This window comes from Narcine bancroftii, chromosome 6 (genome assembly GCF_036971445.1).
Source record: "Narcine bancroftii isolate sNarBan1 chromosome 6, sNarBan1.hap1, whole genome shotgun sequence".
In the NCBI taxonomy this organism is placed as follows: domain Eukaryota; kingdom Metazoa; phylum Chordata; class Chondrichthyes; order Torpediniformes; family Narcinidae; genus Narcine; species Narcine bancroftii.
Genome location: NC_091474.1, coordinates 85,183,634 through 85,198,891, shown reverse-complemented (window position 1 = coordinate 85,198,891; position 15,258 = coordinate 85,183,634). Strand labels below are relative to the sequence as shown.

At 35.5% G+C, this 15,258-nt stretch overlaps 1 protein-coding gene across 6 annotated transcripts in view; it reads right to left on the bottom strand.

The window, feature by feature from the left end:
• Window positions 1-15,258, bottom strand: part of gbf1 (golgi brefeldin A resistant guanine nucleotide exchange factor 1) — a 214,604-nt gene that overhangs the window by 49,383 nt on the left and 149,963 nt on the right. For all 6 annotated transcript variants that reach the window (XM_069885597.1, XM_069885594.1, XM_069885595.1 and 3 more), the window contains 5 exons: window positions 11,950-12,099; window positions 11,085-11,170; window positions 10,337-10,539; window positions 8,271-8,394; window positions 1,424-1,549 (listed from right to left, as the gene is read on the bottom strand). In XM_069885597.1, the coding sequence (XP_069741698.1) occupies window positions 1,424-1,549; window positions 8,271-8,394; window positions 10,337-10,539; window positions 11,085-11,170; window positions 11,950-12,099 (689 nt within the window). The remainder of the gene's footprint in view (window positions 1-1,423; window positions 1,550-8,270; window positions 8,395-10,336; window positions 10,540-11,084; window positions 11,171-11,949; window positions 12,100-15,258) is intronic.

The following is a 15,258-nucleotide window of genomic DNA, read 5'->3' as shown; positions in this document are numbered from 1 at the left end:
AAGTGCACTGTTTGACTTGCTGAGTTTCTCTACCTTTGCAATTTTACTTCAACCACAGTGTCTGCAGACTTTCGTGTTTTACTTCAGGAATAACTACAGGCCTGGGACATATTTTAACATTCAGTTTATTAAACAGATTTCAAGGAATAGGTCAAGCAGACGATCTGATGAAACACACTACTATCTAAGGAATCTAAAGGGATTTAAAGGTTTATTTAACAGTGAACATATAATTACTGTTGACTTTGTCAAAATGCTTCCTTCACTTCAAGTTTTTAAAGGTTGACTTTGGCACATCAGTAAAATCTCTGACACATCCTTTAGAAAGCGATAAACATTTATGGCATAATTATCTTACAAAATTAGCACAAGCATATTTTGTCACTATTATGGTCAGAAGTGTATATATTGAAAGATGCATTTTCAACAGCAGATGGAACTGATTTCCACATAAATTGCTCAATGTATAAGATATCCAAAAAAAAGTGAAAATGTAATTAATTGGGTCTGAAGCACTTTGGCGTGAACACTGAAAAGGCATTATATAAATAAATTTTTATTGGAAGCAAATTCAGCCAAATTCAATTCATTAAATACCAAGACATGCAGGAATTATAATTTAGAGCACTGAAATCAGAAAAAATATTGAGAACGAGACTGGAAAATGTGACCATCTTCAAATTAAAACAGCTTTTAAAACCAGCTGCATTGTGGTTTTCCTGGATTAAATATCAAATGTCTCTTGCAGATTACATTGGCACAAACAGACATTAATTTAGCTTGAATGTTCAGAGTGTTGCATTCCGAGCTGCTGTGAGTCCCAGTCACTGATGAGAATTCTACTACAGAAACATCAACAAGGTAATAATTGGTTAAGTAGCACTAAAAACTTAATTAGATATCAAACTGTGGACATATTTATTGTTCCTTTCATTAAAATGACAGTAGCAATTTAAAATGGACAAAATGAAATTGGTCTTCTGTGTCTATCTTAATCTGACAGGGTATGAGATCTTGTTGGATAATAGTATCATATTATTAAAAATAAATTTTAAAGCAACTGTCTCAAATGTTAAATCAATTAAACAAGTGAGGGCATAATAATTAAGTCAAGTAAATCTTGATTTCATCATGTTATTCTGCAGGGTAATGCTTTCAATAACCAATCACAGATGTTATTTTGTAAAGCTAATTACGGAAAGAAGGGAGGTAGGAATGGTTTTAAAAATAAGTTCATGGTGTTCTGAGGTAGGAATGCAGATTAGCAATGAATTGTATTTGAAGGCTGAACAGGAAAAACTTCCATCTTCGTCATATGTCCCCACATTCATCACTTTAGCAATTTTCATAACCAAATGTAATCGTAAAGAGAAATAAACGTGTGCAAAAATTATTCACCAATGAAGTTCCCAAAAGTACCTACCTCCAGCGTCATTGGCACATTCTGCTTCCGAACATTATGATTGTGTTGATCTGTATTGAGCATTATTACTGCATAAGCAAGTGCAAAGCAGGCATCATTGTTGGAAAATGGTGAACCATTAATTTTCTATGGAGAGGAAAAAAATTCAGAAACATGCTCAACTGGTTCAAAATGTACACGGTTCAATTGTAATCAACATGCAGGTAAATATTAAATAAACTTTGAGAGGCAGCATCTAGGCTTTCTCTTCTTCCATAACAAGAACTTGTCGAGAGTTAATGAATTTTTTTTAAAATTGCAACCAGGTGTAGCAATAGGCAAAAATAAATTTTACAATGAGAAAACAAATTAAAATAGTAATCTAAATCCATATATATTCAACCATGAATCAAAAATTGTATCAATAATTTGTTGAGTACTACATGTTCTTTTGAAAATTATTTCTATGAGAATCAAAATTACTTTGAATCTAGCAATTATGAATTAAAAGGCCTCCAAAATATTTTTTCTCTTTCGCTTATCTCTTGCATTATTATTCTCAGTCACGGTATACAGATAAAACAAGCATTCATTCCGATCAAAGTTGCAAAGAAATCAAGCAAGTCCTCGAGTGCCTCTTGTGGTATAGTATCCCAGAAAGCAACATGAGACTGATTTACTACCATAAACATTTATAACATAAAGATGTCATGTGGTGGAGAAGTGGGCGGTCGGGGAAACCAGCCCTCTCCAGAAAAAAAGGGAAAAAAGTTAGGAATGACAAAGCACAAGAAAAATAAAATATAAGAAATAGAAGATAAAGTTACAGAGAAGAGAAAGAAGATGGCACCCAAGAAGGAGAAAGTAAAAACAACCAAAAAAAAAAGAAAAGTCACCGGAGAAGAAAGAAGGCCTTACCTGCACAAAGGAACAGGGAGCTGTGGTGGCGAGGAGCGCCTAATCCCCGAGATCGGTGTCTGCCCTGCGGAGTTGCGACCTCCCGAGCAGTGGACTTCAAAAATGGCTCTCGAAGCCAAAGAAAAGTGCACAACTGCGCATGCGTGAGGAGTCGCGCATGCGCGAGGAGTCGCGCATGCGCAATCAAAGGAAAAGGAGGACACCGATGGGAGGGGGACTCAGCAGAGGAGCGGGCAGCCACAGCGCAAACAGCTGAGGGACTCCCGACACCAGGGCTCTCAGCTGGAGGATGAGGAAGGCGATAGGGGAGGGAGCGAGGAAACAGACAAAGGAGAAAGACGGAGGGGTGACTGACAAGAGGATCAATGACAGGAGGCCCGACAGACAAGCAACCCAGGAGGGGAGGACCAACAGCAAGAGGCCCAGCAAGAGGAGGCCCGACAAAGAGATATAAACAGCTCATCAGGAAAAACAGAAGAGACACAGACACAAAGAAGAGAAGAAGACACAAACACAGGTACATACACAGAAGAAGAGGAAGAAGAAAACCAAGATCTTCACAGAGAAAAAGAAGGTAAAACTGATTGGCAGAATATAGATAAAGCCTTTTATGAAGAACAAATGAGATCATTAAAAGAATGGTTATCATGAGAATTGAGTGTAATTAAAAGGAAAATGAAAAGTTTAGAACTGGCCATGACAGAAAAAGGGAAAAGAGTAGAGAATGTGGAAGAATGGGAAATGGCAGTAGAAATGGAAGTAAATGACTTAAGAGAAAAATTGGAAGAAAGTGACAAAAAAAATTAAAGAGACACAAGAGTTGTTATCTCAGAAAATTGATATGTTGGAACAATATAGAAGGCGAAACAACATAAAAAAGTGGGCCTGAAGGAGGGTGAAGGAGGCACAGACATGAAGGAATTTATAAAAGGATGGATCCCAAAGGTCCTGGGAACAACAGAAATGAAGGAAACAATTTTATGGAAAAAAGGTTATAAATTCATGTTAAGACATCCATCCGTACTTAAAATATTTATACACGGGGAGCAAAACAGACTGTTCTCGGATCCGGAGGAAGCACAAGAATTTGCAGAACGTTTGCAGGACAGAAGAAGAGATGAAGAGATGTAACAAGAATGAAGAATGGCGATAAAGTATATATAAAGATGTAAAAACAATGTATATGTAAAGAACTAAAGAGGGAAAAGAGTAGGGAAGGAAAGAAGGGGGGGAAAAAAGAGTTTGTTATATGTGTTAAAAAAAAGTGTCTTCTGGGGGGGCTGGGGGGAGAGGGAATAACTGTCACTGCAAAATCAGTTGATGCTTGGAAGCAAGATCGCAATCCAAATGGAAAAGGGAGTTGTGGTTGCCCGGCAAGAGGCAAGGAGCAACTCAGAGAGGGGGGAGCATTTGGGGTTAAGGCATTATTTATGTTTTAAATGTGTTGTTGTACATTGAGTTCAATAAAGGAAAACTAAGAGATGAAAATGGGAAAAAGGGGGATGGAGGTGGCAAGGAGGTGGAAAAGAGGTGTAAGTAAGATATAAGATGGCCACATTGAACTATATAACTATAAACATTAATGGAATACATAACCAAATTAAAAAGAAAAGGCTACTACATTTATTGAAGGAAAAAATAGATATAGCATTTGTGCAGGATACGCATCTAACTGAAGTTGAATATAACAAATTAAAGAGAAAATGGGTAGGACACATAGCGGCATCATATAATTCAAAAGCTACAGGTGTAGCCATATTAGTTAACAAAAATGTACCAATCAAAATAGAGGAGGAAATAATAGATCTAAGCACGGAGGTATGTAATGATAAAGTGTCAAATATACTCAGAATTTTGGAATTTGCTCAATATATATGGACCTAATGAGGAGGATCAAAAGTTTATGCAGGATTTTTTTTAAGATTGCAGACACAAAAGGAAATATATTGATAGGAAGGGATTTTAACCTTAATTTGGATCCAATGTTGGATAAAACTGGACAAAAGACAAGCAAAAAGAATAAAGTAGCCAAATTTATGGTTAAATCAATGAAGGAAATAAAACTTATGGATATATGGAGGAGGCAGCACCCAAGAGAGAAGGAATATTCATATTATTCGAGTAGGCATAAAACATACTCAAGGATTGATATGTTTTTGTTGTCGGCCCATATTCAAGGGAGAGTTAGGAAAACTCAATATAACGTTCGACTATCGGATCATTCATCCCTGTTATTAGCAATAGAACTGGAGGACATCCCTCCAAGAACATATAGATGGAGGTTAAATTCCATGCTGTTTTAAAAGAGAGTTTAGAGAGTTTACTGAGCTCCAAATTAAAACATATTTTGAAATAAACACAGAATCAGTGAAAGACAAATTTATATTATGGGACGCAAAGAAAGCCTTCATTGGAGGACAAATAATAAGTTACGTAACTAAAATGAAAAAGGATTACAATCGGGAAATAGAGCAGTTGGAAATGGAGATAGTAAATACAGAAAAGGAACTAGTAAAAAGGGATGATATAACGAAAAAGAGAGAATTGACGGACAAAAAAATAAAATATGAAACATTACAAACGTATAAGGTGGAGAAGAACATTATGAACTGGGAGAAAAAACACATATTACCCTGGCAACTTAAAACAGAACAAGCTAAAAGAACTGTATTGGCATCAAGGGAAAAGGACAAACAAATTACATATAACCCAACAGAAATTAATGAAAACTTTAAGGAATTTTATCAACAATTATACCAAACTGAGAACGAGAGGAAAGATGATAAAATAGAGGAATTTTAGCTAAAATTGAACTGCCAAAATTACAAGAAGAGGAACAAAACAAACTAATAAAACCATTTGAAATAGAGGAAGTACAGGATATATTAAAAAAGCTGCTGAACAATAAAACACCAGGAGAAGATGGATTTCCAATGGAATTTTATAAAGAGTTATTAATTCCTCCTCTCCTGGAAGTAATGAACCAGGTAGAAGAAACACAAAACTTGCCAGATTCATGTATGACAGCAATAATTACAGTAATACCAAAGACGGGGAAGGATCCATTAACACCAGCATCATAAAGACCAATATCTCTACTTAAATCAGATAATAACGAAATTATTAGCAAACAGATTGGCCGATTGTGTTCCAAAAATAGTAAAACAGATCAAACTGGATTTATTAAGAGAAGACGAATGGCGGATAATGTCTGTAAACTTATTAATCTAATTCATGCAGTTCAAGGAAATAAGAAAACAACAGTGGCTGTTGCTTTAGATGCAGAAAAGGCCTTTGACAGGGTAGAGTGGAACTACTTATTTAAAGTATTACAAAAGTTAAATCTACCAGAAAAATATATTAATTTGATTAAAGCATTATATAATGGACCATTGGCAAAGGTAGCAGTAAATGGATATGTATCGAACCAATTTAAATTAAGTAGATCAACTAGACAGGGATGTCCATTATCCCCCTCATTGTTTGCCTTAGCAATAGAACCTTTGGCAGAACTAATAAGAATAGAAAATAAAATAAAATAAAATAAAAGGGATAAAAATAAAGGAGGAGTATAAAATCAGCTTATTTGCAGATGACATCATAGTATACCTAACAGAACTAGAGGTGTCAGTAAAAGAATTACTTAAGAAATTGAAGGAATACGGAGAAATATTGGGGTACAAGAGCAATGCAAATAAAAGTGAAATGATGCCAAAGAGTAACGCAGAATATACAGAGTTTAAAAAAGAATTACCATTTAAATGGCAAGCACAAGCAATCCGATACCTAGGGATCAGGTTAGATAATAACTTAAGCCACTTGTACAAACTAAATTATCAGCCACTAATAAAGAAATTGCAAGAAGACTTAGAACATTGGAAAGAATTATTGCTAACATTGATAGGGAGGGTAAACTGCATTAAAATGAATGTGTTCCCAAGAATACAATACTTACTTCAAATGTTACCAATTCCCTTAACAGAATGTTTTTTTAAAATGAACTAAAGAGAATAATAAGGAACTTCTTGTGGAAAGGGAGGAAACCGAGGATAGTGTTAAATAAATCAACAGAGAGGTATAACCAAGGTGGTTTGCAGTTACCAAACTTTAGAAATTATTATAGAGCCGCACAATTAAGGTATTTATCAGATTTTTACCAGACAAGAGAAAAACCAGACTGGTCTAAGATAAAACTAGATAAAATAGGGGAGAAGGTACCGGAACATATACTTTATAAGTGGGATGAAAAGTTGGTGCAATATAAAAGCTCACCAGTATTGCATCATTTACTTAATACATGGAAGAAGATCCACTTAGAAAAGAAAAAACCAAATTACCAAATACCAAAATTATTATTGACGCAAAATCCAATAATCCATTTTACAATAGATAACCTTTCCTTTAGAGAATGGGAGAGAAAGGAATCAAAAGAATAGAAAATTGTTTTTTGGGAAATAATTTATTAACATTTGAACAGTTGAAGTACAAATATGGAATAACTCATGGTACAATGTTTGCATATTATCAACTGAAAGCTTATTTAAAGGATAAATTCGGAAACAATTTGAGATTACCAGAAGGAAGCAGCTTTGAATATGTGATTACAGACACAATAATAATTAAAAGATTTATAACGAACATGTACATTAGGCTGCAAGATAAGGAAAATGATGAAATAAACTATGAACCTAAACAGAAGTGGGAAAAGGATTTAAACATAAAGATAAAAAATGAAGCATGGGGAAAGTTATGTTCTGGAACTATGAAGAATACAATAAACACAAGGTTACGCATGATACAGTATAATTGGTTACACAGGGTATATATCACTCCTCAAAAATTAAAAAAATGGGATTCAACATGATCAGAAAGATGTTTTCGCTGTAAGAAGGAAATGGGAACAACATTACATGCAACTTGGGCATGTACGAAATTAAATACGTTTTGGGAAGAATTAAATCAGATATTAAATTTCTTTTCTTTGGCTTGGCTTCGCAGGCGAAGATTTATGGAGGGGTAATGTCCACGTCAGCTGCAGGCTCGTTTGTGGCTGACAAGTCCGGTTGCAGCGGTTGCAAGGGAAAATTGGTTGGTTGGGGTTGGGTGTTGGGTTTTTCCTCCTTTGTCTTTTGTCACAAAAAATAACATACCAAAAAATCCAGAGATCTTTCTTTTAAGTAAAATAAGAAGTAAAGAATTAGGCCTCAAATTGGATAATGTGCAAAAAAGATTCATTATGATAGCCTTAGCAGTAGCAAAGAAAATGTATAATGTCAACTTGGAAAATGGAAGAGAGCATGAGAATACAGCAATGGTACATGGAAATGAATAAATGTATTCCATTGGAAAAATAACATATAATTTAAAAAACAAAGTCACATTGTTTGAACAAATTTGGGAACCATACATGTAACATAACAGAGAGAGTTTGCCTCCATCCCCTAAAATGAGAAGACAAAACAACTAGATTCAGTGTGTAACAAATAGATGATGCATTTTTCTTGTTTATTTTCCTTTGTGTGAAGATATTGTTTAATGGTTTTATTGTATTGTATATGTTGAATATTTATGGGTTTTGGAGGGGGGGGGTGGGAAGAGGGAAGGGAGGGAAAGGGGGGAAAAAAGGGAGAAAATGCCACTGTGTATATTTAATGAGAAACTTTTGTACATATTTTGGTTGATATGGTTCACAGTGTGAAAATTTTAAAAATATTTAAAAAAAACATATTTACCACTCTATACTGACATTAAAATGAGCCTCTAAAAGCTGATAGTAATGAATAATTTAACAGAAATATTCTAAATAGCATGCCTCAAAGAACACCAACAGCAGGTACATAGCTTCCAAAATATAGTTAGTCGTTACCAACCATTACCTGTGCATTTAGGATATATAAGTAATCCTGAGGAATAATGTGATATAGTTTAATTTAGTTTTCAAAAGACATACATGCCAATGATCTGTGAATACTTCAAGTAATCTTTGAATTACAGGGGCTTCACCAGGAAGTCTGAAGGCTTCTAGATAGGAGCGCAGTGCTTCATCAATTCTCAATCCGTTGAATGTAAATGTCCTAATTTTAAAACAACAGCACAAGTTAGCAACATAGCTTCTTTAAAATCAATTGTGGAGTTCCAATGAGTGTGTTAATTTTACAGAAATGGTCAACATAATCCAAATAGTAGTCACTTTAGACCAATAACAACCCCATTAATTAAACTCATTAATAGGGGGATTGAGTTCAAGGGTTGAGAGATCATTTTGCAACTCTACAGATAGTTGGTGAAACCACACTTAGATTATTGTGTTCAATTCTGCTCACCTCATTATAGGAAGGATGTGGAAGATATGGAGAGGGTGCAGAGATTTACCAGGGTGTTGCCTGGATTGAAAAATAAGTCTTAAGAGGCAAGGTTATGACGCTCTTTGGAACGTAGAAGGATGAGAGGAAACTTAGAGGTCTACAAGAATGAGAGCCACCTATAGGGTGGACAGGCAGCGCCGATTTCCCAGGGCAGGAACAACAAACACCAGAGAGCATATGTACAAAGTGAAGGGAGAGAAGTCTAGAGAAGACATCAGGGGTTGTCTGGAATGCCTTGCCAAGAGTAGTGTTGGAGGCTGAAACAATAGGGCCATTTAAGAGACTTTTAGATCGCCACATGGATGGAAGGAAAATGAAGGTTATAGAGTAGGGAGGGCTTAGTACTTTTTTTTAAAGGAATATATAGGTCGGCACAACGTCAAGGGCTAAAGGGCTTGTACTGTGCTGAAGTGTTCTATGTTCTATATTTCTCACCAATAAAGGAAAAGTGAAAATTTGAAATCTATCTGTAAACAAAGTACAAATAGATGAGATGGCAAAAATATTTGCATCTTTCCTGTTTAATTATTAATGCCAAGATTAAAGAAGGAAAAGGCAATTAATGGATGATAGGTGGAGGGTTTGCTTTGTGATGTTTTTACTTCACTTGGAATATAAAGAGAATACGAAGCAGCCAGAGAAAAATTTAAAAAGAGCATTAAATTTAAATCAGTGGTTTTCAAACTGCCCCCCACCCCACAACTAAACTCACATTCCATCTTAAGCAATTCCTATTCCCTAAGTGCTCTGTGATTAGTAAGGGATCACTTAAAATGGGATGTGAGTGGGAAGGGAAAGTTGAGAACCACTGCTCTAAACCCAATTGTTACTGAAATATTTTGCTTGAGAAAAATTTTCTTTAGCTCATTTCCTTTGGAGTTATGAAACAATGCACACAATGAGTCAATTAGGTACAATTAAAACAGTGATTTTTCTAACTTTTTCTTTCCACCCACATACCACCCTTTCTAGTCCCTTACTAGTCACAGGTACACAATCCTTTATCCGGAACCAAATTTCAGATTTTTCCAGATTTCGGAAAGCCAGATTTAATCCCACCCGAATTGTGCTGCTGTGTCTACCCCCAACCCCTTCCAATTGCACTGCCATTCTCCCCCCACCCCTCCCCCGCCCACCCGACTAGCGCTGCCGGTCTTCCCCTTTTTTTGCTGGTTGCTTGAATTCCGGACAAAAGGGGTTTTGCTTTATTTGACCCTAAAGTTCAATGTCAACTGATTAGAAATGGAAGGCATTTGGATCCAGTTGTAAATAAGCACTAAAGAAAATCATGTTTTCATAATAAAGATATTAACAAAACCATTGCTCGACAACTAGCTATATCCTTGAACATAAATAAATGAAACATTCATGAATCACCAAAATTGGCAAAACATAAGACCATCCAGAGTTATGACATTAAGGACAATACCTTGTTGGTGCTCAAAATTGGTCAGTTTTAAGTTTAATATCAATCAATTAAATATATGGGGAAATAAGTATTTGAGACAAGCAACAGTCTTCCCCACCTCCACTAAAATTTCAGCTTTGCCAGGTCGCAGGTTCACAGTACCAATCCCTGCACTCACATCATTAAGTAACAATGTATTGGGGGGGGGAATTCTAAAAATATTTTTTAAATGCATTTCAATACCCAACAAAACTATCCAGAAGTTCGATGCTTTTCCGGTCACTAATAAATTCTCCAATCATTTTCTTGTCCAGTCGGGGATTTTCCCGTAGCCATTGAGCTACCTCACGATTGTCCATGGGAGACATAAGCAGGCCCTTCTCTTGAAGAAACTGAATGCCTTTTTTTGGCTTCTGGTTGAATTGTTCTGTTCCAGTGATAAGTAACTGGAAAAAAGAAAATATACCACAATAAAAAAAATCAAATTTTTAAAGAACATAGAGGTGCTTTTTCTCTCTCCAAAAATGTACCACTTTGGAGTACAGTTACACAAGCATAAAACAAGCATTTAGTAATGAGGATGGCATAGGCAACCAAGAGCTAACAAGTCCTCAAATGTTCCAGATGAATTTTTAACAGATGGTAGAGTTTTATGATAAAACTCTACCATCTGGAAACTGAAAGCAACCAAAAATATTGTTGTAGAGTCCTCGTTTTTAATATTAAATATGTCAGGCAATTCACGAAACCTTTTAAGGTACACTTTAGTTTGCGCATGAGATCTCCACAGACTGGCCTCACATCTTCTCTCACAAATTGAAGACAAGGGACATGGGATAAAGAGTCAAGATCCAGATGCCTCAAGGCAATATTGCAATTGGTGGGTGGGAAGAACAAATTGTAATGGAAGAGAATACATGTGTTATTCTGAACTTATGTATAGTCACTCAAATGCACAGAATTAATTTTGTAAAAAAAAAGTCGTTATTACCTTCTTCTTGCTTTTTATCTCCAGTAATTCTTGAGCAGTTGGTAGGAAAGTAGAGAATCGGGGTGGTTTCTTGGGTGTCTTCTTCTCTATTATAAATGAGTAACAGAATTTATTCATATTTGAAAGCTTGTCAATATACCTGGTGAAAAATACATTCTAACATTCTGACCCCTTTAAGCCAAAAAAAAGTATAAAATATACTTTTGCAGCAGAAAAAAGTTTCACCTTCATTTCTTGAATTTTGACCTTAAATTATTTTTTTTATAAATAAAAGAAGCATTGTAACTAAAATATAACAGAATCCTAGTGGTCAAGAAGTTAATTCACCACCATTTATTCAAGGGCAATTTATTTTTTTTAGTAATACAGCATGGTTACAGGATTTTCCACCCCATGCTGTCCAAATACACCCATGTGACCATGTAGATGACCAATCCGTACATCTTTGGAACGTGGGAGAAAACTGGAGCATCCAGAGAAAACTCACGAAGACAAGGGGAGAACATACAAGCTCCTTACAAACAATACTAGATTCAAACCCGGGTCACTGGCGCTGTAATAGTATTGTGCTTACCACTGCACTAATCAAAACTTCTCTTTGTCACTTTATATACTGAAAAGATTGGTGCCAGAAATTACAGAAAAGTAAGTGATATGATTTAGCAAGGGCGACACAATTTCTAATTTAAAAAGGACCAAGTTCTGTGGTGGAATTTTGCTGTTTTTATAAACTAGAGGCAAACAAACAAGAGGACAGACTCTCCAATTCCTACCATGTGGTTTACTGTCCTGATGCAATGCTGAAGATTAAAGTTCTATATATCTGGATTGCAGAAAAAAAATTCAAACCACCGATTGTTCCCACCTGGTACATCTTTACCCGTTTCATTTTCCTCAAGCTGCCGACCCACTTTCATTTTCTGAGCCATGAACTGACCACTAGTGGGAGGATGTGGTGGCGATGGTTCCACATCTAAATGGGCTGATGCTGGATTCACCCCTGTCCTTTCAACACCTGAAAAGAAAAGAAAATGCAGACCAACTTGAATTACATAATGCTCAATTCCTCAGGTTGTTCAAAAATAGTTTTGTACCCAATTATGCACATAAAATTGTTGGGCAACATCTAGATTGTGCAGGGATTGTGTATGACAAATATGAGTGTGTGAAAACTGGAGTCAAAAACTGCAAATCTGAAATTAAAAAGATAACTTAGAACCACTCAGCATTGTAGAAAGAGAAATTGAGTTATTATTTCAGGTCAGGGGCCTTTATCAGAATTAGATAAGTGAGAATCAAGCATTTTTAATTTGAAGGGGAAAGGGTGAAGCAGTCAGTGCACACCAAAATCATCTAAATAACTTACATTAAACACTATCAATTGGAGGCAGAAGAGGGAAAGAAAAGAAACAAATTGAAAACTTATGTCCAGCCATTTCTGTGGAGAAGAAGAAAAAAAATGTCAAGTTCAACATTCAGTGCTGAGGACTGAAACATGCATTGGTGAAAGATGAGGTGGCATTCCACAAGTTTCTACTGGGCATCACTGGAGGAATGCAGAATACCAAAAGTTTCCCAGAAAGGAAAACTCAGTGATTGTAAAGAGTCTGGAGGCACATGGAAAGACATTCAGTGGAACTTCAAGTAATGCAATTGCAATGCATGGGCAGGACCACATATGACCCATCAAGGGAAGTCATGCACAAAATGCTGTTTGATGGCAAAATGACACCAGTTTTGCTATCTGTCAAATCTGTCTATTCCACAATTACTGAACAGCCACAATATTTAGAAACTAATAAAACACCACATTTCTTAAAAAGTAATTTTCTCTTTTACCTTTATTGTGAGTGTCTTGAATGTTGTGTGTAACTATGGTTAGTTAAGTTTAAATGTAAAGGGTGGGGAGGGAGGGAGATGAAAAGAGCTTGATCATTGTAAATTGTAGTCGATGCTGATACTGTTAACATTGACACTGATCATGTTGATAACTGATTTTAAGTTTGGAAAATCATTAAATATTCAAAAGAAAAATTTTCTTCATAATCATCATTTTAAATGTAATTATCAGTATGGATGCAAACACAAGTATTTGAAACAATATAAAATCTCATACCTGATAGACTGTGAGGTTTTATATATATTTATATATATTTTAGTAATGTTATATAAAACCTGAGGGAACATCTAAGAACAGATTCCAATACCTCAATGCAGATGCTTGGTGTTCCAGCAAGCTCTACTGGGGGCTGGATCACAGCCAGGAAATCACCAACAGACCTCTAACCTAAGTTAAGAGCCAAACTTACCGATGCCTGAAGATAAGTTTCATTGGGAACCTTATTAAAATCTAGGATATTACCATCTTTGATCAAAAGGTCTCAATGGTCAAAAATTCTCTCTCATGCTCTGGTATTTATCCAAGTTGTCTAATGCAATGTCTAATTATTCATCCAGTGGACAATTTAGAGATTAAGTACACAATAAAATGTAAAATAATATAATGTGACTTTTTTCCCCCCTACCAAAAATATCTTTTGCCATGATCAAAATTTTAGTCAAAACTGTATCACGTTTTGAAATTATAATACTTTTGCAAGTGATGAGTCAATAGCAATTCAGAAAATATCTGAAATTAGTTCATGTCGAGTACAACTCCGATTATCTGAAATGGTCGGGACCAGGCCTGTGTAGGATAATTTTTTTTTGAGAACTGGTCATTTTTTAAAAACAGCCCAGTAGCAACAGCAAATCACTTGTAACAGTGTTTAAACAACAACATCCGACAAGAGAAGGATGTTTAAGCATTAAAGTAATATTTAATTCTCACCAAAAAAAAATGCTGGCCGCCGTCGATCACTCACGTCACTCCACCGAGGCCCCGCTCGTGGCAGGAGCCCAAGATCCGGTTTGTCGGCGCCAGAAGTCCTAGGACCACGCTGCTGTCACCAGCAGTGCGACATCCCCGCTGCCCCCACAGCAGCCCAACATCCCCACTGCTGCCTGCAACCTGAGGTCACCGCTTTTGCTGGCAGCTTGACATTCCGGGTCAGTTTGGCTCCGAAAAAAATTGGATAAATAAGGATTTCTGATTTGTTTTGGATATTCTCATTTATTCGAATTTTTTTTTTTAAATTTCAGATAAATGATTTCAGAGAATCTGATTTCAGGTAATCAGAGTTGTAGTGTAGTTGAGAACTTTTCAGCAAGAGATAGAACAAATGTTAACAATTATAATTCAATTATGCAGAATAATCTAGAAGTGCAATGGTTTATTAAGAACACAATTCATGTCATCCTGTAATTGACTTTAAAATAGCAAATACTGTTATACTTGTGTTCCCATCTCCAAAGGGAATTTTACTAGTTGAAATACTTGCAAAATAGTAAATACAATCCTTCATAAGAAATTATTTTTTATAAAAATAGCTATTCAGCATCATTATTATTTTAATTGTTTAAAAATTAGTGTTTTATTTGTTAAATTTTCTAGATTTGTCACACATCTTCATTGATCCTGAAAAAAATTAATATCCAAAAATGTAACTAATTAATTTGTACACCAAGTAACCATTTTCAGCTGTGCTGCATTTCATGAAAGAAATGAGTTGCTTATATTTAGACCAAATACTTTAGTTCACCAATTGCATTATTATTTACTTAAGGCTTGCCCTGAAATCCTTGAGCACATAACATGATGGCATGCAGGTGTTCACTAGCACATTGGCATTTACTACCAATAAAAATTCCGTACTATTTTAAGAACACTATTTCAATGGTCCAAGGTACAAAATAATAGATAATACAAAGGGCTATCAACAATAAATGTAAACTATATATTCACTGCAGCAACAATTATGTTCAGAATAATACCTTATCTTCCCAAGTCGAGCATGAAAAGATCGTAAACATCACTCATTGAATTTCAATAAAAAGTTAGATTGCAAACATTACTAAACTCTGTCTCAACTCAAAAGGCAGTCATGGTGTGGTCATTTTTAGGCTACTTTCAAGCCATGCAAATAAGAATTATTCCTTCATTTACTAATGAAATGATCGTCAATGAGACTGCTACTAGCCCAAATTCAACCCAAACATTTAAGTCTTTTTCCAAACCTAAACATCAGTTTCAGAATGCCTGCCCTCCCTCTGCAACTCACATTGTCTGCTAGCT